The sequence below is a fragment of the Myotis daubentonii genome, chromosome 2 (genome assembly GCF_963259705.1).
Source record: "Myotis daubentonii chromosome 2, mMyoDau2.1, whole genome shotgun sequence".
Lineage (NCBI taxonomy): Eukaryota > Metazoa > Chordata > Mammalia > Chiroptera > Vespertilionidae > Myotis > Myotis daubentonii.
In genome coordinates, this window is record NC_081841.1 from 50,035,371 (window position 1) to 50,041,045 (window position 5,675).

Genomic DNA, 5,675 nt, shown 5'->3' on the forward strand with positions numbered 1-5,675 from the left:
GCAAGCAGGGGCAGGGCAGGGCCTAGGCTGGAGTAGATGGGGCTCCAGGCCAATGGCAGCTGGGACTCAGAGCCTAGGGCTGTGGCAGAAAGTGCCAAGGTTTCCCCAGCCCCCTCCTCACATCTGCCAAGACCCTTACCCCCAGCCCAGGCAGGACCCTCTCCCTCCCCACTCCCAGGGGTTCCAGGGGACAGGTCCTGGTATGCCTGTTCCCTCTCTCCCATCCTCCCTCTTCCCATTCCCCTGGCAACCAGAACAGACCCATCAAGGAGAAGGACCTGGCAGCTGTGCAGGGCGAGACTAATGGCCCGGAAGGAAGGAGGGGCCTGGAGAGAGGCTGTGGGGATGCGAGCCTGCGGTTGGGCGTTGGCCCTTCTCAGAGGACACACAAAGAGGGGGAGGCTGCTCTGCCCTGCAATGCTGAAGGAGCTGGCAGCCAGGGAGCCACCCTCCTCACTGCCTCAGCCAGAGATCCAACCCGGAGTCCCAAACCTGCTTCCCCAGAGGCCCAACTCTTGTCCTGAGGGTCAACCCCAGGCAGACTTGTCCCTGCTGGAGAGCCCTGGGGTCCCCGCGGCAGCAGCCCCACGGCTCCTGGCAAACGCCGAAGGTCTCAGCACCCTCGCTCCTGCAGACCCTGCGAGCTGCCCCTGTCCACTCCCCGGTAGCCTGTGCCTGCGTTCTGGAAGCCATTTGACATGCAAAGGCCGGACCTCAGCCTTCCAGCTAACTCCAGGATGGGGAGGGGAGGAAGGGATGTGTGGTGTGTGTGTGTAATGTGTGTGCACATAGGTGTGCAGTGCTATTATACATATGCATCTGTGTGCACAGGCTTGTGGATCTGTTCTGTGGCCTCCTTTCTCCTCTTTCAGTCCCTGAGCGTTGGGGATGGGCATCCTCTCTTCCCCCATCTCTTCCCCATCCAGCCCCACCCATCCTTGGGTACCTGCACCTCCCTAATGCTGGAAACCGGTTCCTGTCAGTCCATCCATCTCTCAGCCTTGGCAGCAGCCGCCACCCCTCAGCCCCCTCCCCTTCCTACCTCAGGAATCGTCCTGGTTCCCGTAAGGCCATGACTGCGCAGCAGTTGGTTGGGGGAAGGGAGAATCCGGGAAAGCCAGACAGCACACACCCGCTCAGTCAGCTCAGCTTCTGGCGGACACAGCCCCTGCCCGTGGGCCCCAGAGCTGGGCCCAGTCACCCTCAGCCCCTTGTGATGTGCCCACCCTGTTAGGGCCTGGGTGGGTCCAGGTTTGGGAGCTGTGTCTTCAAAGCGGAGACATAAGCAAGCACCCCCTGGCCAAGTGTCCGGGGAGGGGGAGGAGAAGTGGCCAGTCCATTAGCCGCAGAGCTGGCGCCAGGCAGCAACCCTTCACTGGGCCCTGGGGATTACGGAGAGGCGGCCTTCCCCGCTCCCCTCGCCGCTTCTCCCCTCCGGTTCCCCGACATCTCGCTGGGTGTGGCGACAAAGGAGGTGACTGACAGCAGGTGAACGCAGAGCATAGCTTTCAGGGGGAAAGTGGAGACACAGGCTCTGGGGCCTAAGCCAGGCCAGCTCTCCATCCACCTGAGCCACCTCCTCCCTACGGTGCCGGTGCCCGAAGCCCCCGGTCCTCCTATCCCCCAGTTTTTGCCAGGTCTTTCCGGCCGGGACCCCAGCTCACATCAGCCTTCCCACCCTATTCTCCAGCTCTCGATGCTGGCTGAAGAGCGCTGACCTCCAACCCCGCCTGCCTGTGGCCTGTAGTCGCCATCCCTGCTGGCTTCCCTACCAGCAACAGGGGGAACCGAGTAGGCAGGGCGCCAGCAACCGGGGAGGGAGGGTGCGGCGCTCCCGCGGCTGCAGGGGTGGGGCGTCCCCCTCCCCACTTAGCCGCACAGTCAGGCCAGTGGGAGGAGCTGCCCGTGCCCCCGCCGAGCCTGCAGGATTATAAAGCCTCCCGCCGCGGTCTGCGGCTCGGGGACCAGCTCTGCCAGCGGCGACTGCCCGTCCTCGGTCACCATGAGCCACCCGTCGGGCCTCCGGGCCAGCAGCATCAGCTCCACCTCCTACCGCCGCACCTTCGGCCCGCCGCCTTCGCTGTCCCCCGGGGCCTTCTCCTACTCGTCCAGCTCCCGGTTCTCGGGCAGCCGCCTGCTGGGCTCGGCGTCCTCCAGCTCGTCCGTGCGTCTGGGCAGCTTCCGCGGGCCCCGGGTCGGCGCGGGCGCCTTCCTGCGCCTGCCCTCCGAGCGCCTCGACTTCTCCTTGACCGAGGCCCTCAACCAGGAGTTTCTGGCCACGCGCAGCAACGAGAAGCAGGAGCTGCAGGAGCTCAACGACCGCTTCGCCAACTTCATCGAGAAGGTGCGCTTCCTGGAGCAGCAGAACGCGGCCCTGCGCGGGGAGCTGAGCCAGGCCCGGGGCCAGGAGCCGGCGCGCGCCGACCAGCTGTGCCAGCAGGAGCTGCGCGAGCTGCGCCGGGAGCTGGAGCTGCTGGGCCGCGAGCGCGACCGGGTGCAAGTGGAGCGCGACGGGCTGGCGGAGGACCTGGCGGCGCTCAAGCAGAGGTCAGGGGGCAGGGCCGGGCGGCGACCTGGAGGCGGCTGCTCCACCCTTCTCTTCCCTCGCCCCCAGCCACTCCAGGGACTTGCTTCCAGGCTCAACCCGGGAGGGCGTGTGCTGGCAGCATCCTTGCCCGCCCTCTACCACTTTGCTGAGTCTCTGGGGAGGCAAAGTGGCCATGTCTCTTCGTGTATAAAGCGGCCTCCGCTCAGCTCCCAGCCCACTAGACAGAAAATGGGGCGCGCCCATCAGGCAGCCTGAAGACGCCTCCTGGGAGTCCTGGGCAGTACCCCAGATCCTGGGGTTGGGGGTGGCGGGAGGACGGTGACCCTGCAGCTCAGCCTCTGCCCACTCTCCCCACCAGGCTGGAGGACGAAACACACAAGCGGGAGGACGCTGAGCACAACCTCGTGCTCTTCCGCAAGGTGAGCCCGGGCCCCGCGTGGGTGTCCGTCCCCCTACCGCTACCCCGGGCCTGTGTGTCCAGGGCAGCATCTGTGGGTGCGGGGAGGCCATCAGAAGCCTTCAGAGGCTCTTCCTCGTGCTGAGCAGCCCCTCCCTGCTCTTGAACCCCTACTGCTACCCCATGAAGGACGTGGACGATGCAACCCTGGCCCGCCTGGAGCTAGAGCGCAAGATTGAATCTCTGATGGATGAGATTGAGTTCCTCAAGAAGCTGCATGAGGAGGTGGGTGAGCCCGGATATCAGGGAGGCTTCGGAGGTTGGGAGGTTGGGAGGTTGGGAGGTTGGGTCTCTTTGGAGCTAGGAGGCAAGCTCTGGAGGAGACGGGCAGATCCAGCGGAGGAATAGCCCTGGGGAAGCGAAGTGGGAGTCTGGAGAGACACAGCCCCTCCACCTCGGCCTACAGGTGGTTTGTCTCCCGCCCATGCGCCACCTGGTGGCGAAGAGCGGAGCTGCACGGACAACCTAGCCGCGGGCTCAGTGAGGGCCAGGCTCAGGCTGCGCAGTCCCGTGCGCGCTGCACTCCTTGGCGCCCCCTTTTGGTCACTCAAGTGTGTGTGCTCTTTTCTGTGCGCGGACTACGCGGCCCGCGTGGGATCTGCGCGGCGAACTCGACGTCCTGGTGTCCTGGGCGGCAGGAGCTGCGAGACATGCAGGTGAACATGGAGAACCAGCAGGTGCAGCAGGTCGAAGTGGAGGCGACCGTGAAGCCCGAGCTAACAGCAGCGCTAAGGGACATCCGCGCGCAGTACGAGAGCATCGCGGCCAAGAACATGCAGGAGGCAGAGGAGTGGTACAAGTCCAAGGTGGGAGAGCCCAGGGGGTTGGGAGGACCCCAGAGGGCAGGGCGCCTGGGCGACGGCGCATCCCGTCCGCCCACACCTGGGGTGCCCTCCACCTGCAGTACGCGGACCTGTCGGACGCCGCCAATCGAAACCATGAGGCCCTGCGCCAGGCCAAGCAGGAGATGAATGAGTCGCGACGCCAGATCCAGAGCCTGACGTGCGAGGTGGACGGACTGCGAGGGACGGTGAGTACCGGGCTGCCCGCCGGCTGGGGGCGGGGCGGCGGGTACGGTGAAGGCTGCCCGCTCTCTGACCCGTGCTCCCCCCCCCCCACCCCAGAACGAGGCGCTGCTCAGACAGCTGCGGGAGCTGGAGGAGCAGTTTGCGCTGGAGGCCGGCGGGTACCAGGCGGGCAATGCGCGCCTCGAGGAGGAGCTGAGGCAGCTAAAGGAGGAGATGGCGCGGCACCTGCGCGAGTACCAGGAGCTCCTCAACGTCAAGATGGCCTTAGACATCGAGATCGCCACCTACCGGAAGCTGCTGGAGGGCGAGGAGAGCCGGTGGGGGCGGGGCTGCCGGAGGGGGGCAGGGTGTGGTCCTGGAAGGGGTGTGTTCGGGTCTGGGCAGAGGAGCTAACCGCTTGCTTCGCCCCCAGGATCTCCGTGCCCGTCCATTCCTTTGCATCCTTAAATATCAGGACGACTGGTGAGTCTCCCACACCTGGCCCCCAGCCTGTCTGTCCCCTTGTCCTCTCCTGCCCTGATCGGACTCTTGCTAAGGCTCTGCTCTGGGATTATTTCTCTCTATCGAATCCTGGTCTACTCTCGCCCTTCTAAGTCCTGCCCCTCCCCTCACCGTCGTCGGTATGAGCGCTTAAAAGGAGGTCATCGCCAGGCCTCCTCTCTCCCACCCTCACCTGCTTTTTCCAGTGCCCGAGGTGGAGCCTCCGCAGGACAGCCACAGCCGGAAGATGGTTCTGATTAAGACCATTGAGACCCGGAATGGGGAGGTGAGATGGGACACTTGGGCCCAGGACCCCATCGTTTCCCATATTATTTCTGAGCCCCAACTTGGCTGCCGCTGATCTTAGGATTTTGTGGGTTAATGGTTCTTGGGGTGGGAGGGAGACAGAGACGGTAGATGGATGGATCGGAGCCTCCGCCTTTTATGCCAGAAGGGAGATACCAGGTCCCAAAGGAGCTGGGAGGAGGGTGGTCCTGAATGTTTGTGCCCTTCACATGCCTTGCCCCCAGCAGGTGGTGACAGAGTCCCATAAGGAGCAGCGCAGTGAGCTGGACAAGTCCTCTACTCACAGCTATTGAGCCCCTTGGTCCAGAAGTCCCTGCCCTGCCCTAGGCCTACTCAAAGCCCATACCCGAACACCAGTCCTGAATTAGTCTCCTGTCCATCTGCATGCATCTAGGGGATGGTACCAGTCGCCCCTTCCCTGGCCTCTAGCCAAACCCTACCCAGCCAGCTGTAGCTGAGCCTCTCCCTGCCCTGAATATAGATATGACCCACGTATTCCCCTTTTCTGATCTCGGTAAGAGGCCGATGATTCCCCAGTCTACTTCTGCCATGATCCCGTGATCAGTGGGGTGGGCCAGGGTCTGAGTTTAACTACGAATCAAATAAAACTGCTGTCAAAGAAACCTCTGTAGTGCATCTGTGTCTGTGGAAGTGGTGGTACCCGTGAGGGGGATTTTCAGCAGTATTTTCTCCTTGTCTCTAGTCATTTCTTTTCTGCATCCCACTACCTGTGCATCTCACTAGGAGGCATCAATGACTCCTATCTACCTTTCTGGCTTTTCTCCTACCTCTCTGTCCTTCTCAACTTCTGTTCCCCCTCTGCAGCCCTGAATGACCAGTTGCCTCTGGGTGTCCC

At 63.5% G+C, this 5,675-nt stretch overlaps 1 protein-coding gene across 2 annotated transcripts; it reads left to right on the forward strand.

The window, feature by feature from the left end:
• The first annotated feature begins 1,613 nt into the window (after nucleotides 1-1,613).
• PRPH (peripherin) lies at nucleotides 1,614-5,442 on the forward strand. Of its 2 annotated transcripts, none has more exons than XM_059682763.1 (9): nucleotides 1,614-2,547; nucleotides 2,907-2,967; nucleotides 3,135-3,230; nucleotides 3,644-3,811; nucleotides 3,910-4,035; nucleotides 4,130-4,350; nucleotides 4,446-4,495; nucleotides 4,720-4,799; nucleotides 5,044-5,442. In XM_059682763.1, exons 1-9 carry the CDS (start codon nucleotides 2,003-2,005, stop codon nucleotides 5,110-5,112), a joined length of 1,416 nt encoding a protein of 471 aa, XP_059538746.1. In that variant the 5' UTR covers nucleotides 1,614-2,002; the 3' UTR covers nucleotides 5,113-5,442. The 2 variants fall into 2 exon arrangements, with proteins under 2 accessions (XP_059538746.1, XP_059538747.1); XM_059682764.1 differs by having other exon boundaries at nucleotides 1,620-2,547; nucleotides 5,047-5,442.
• The last annotated feature ends 233 nt before the right edge of the window (nucleotides 5,443-5,675 follow it).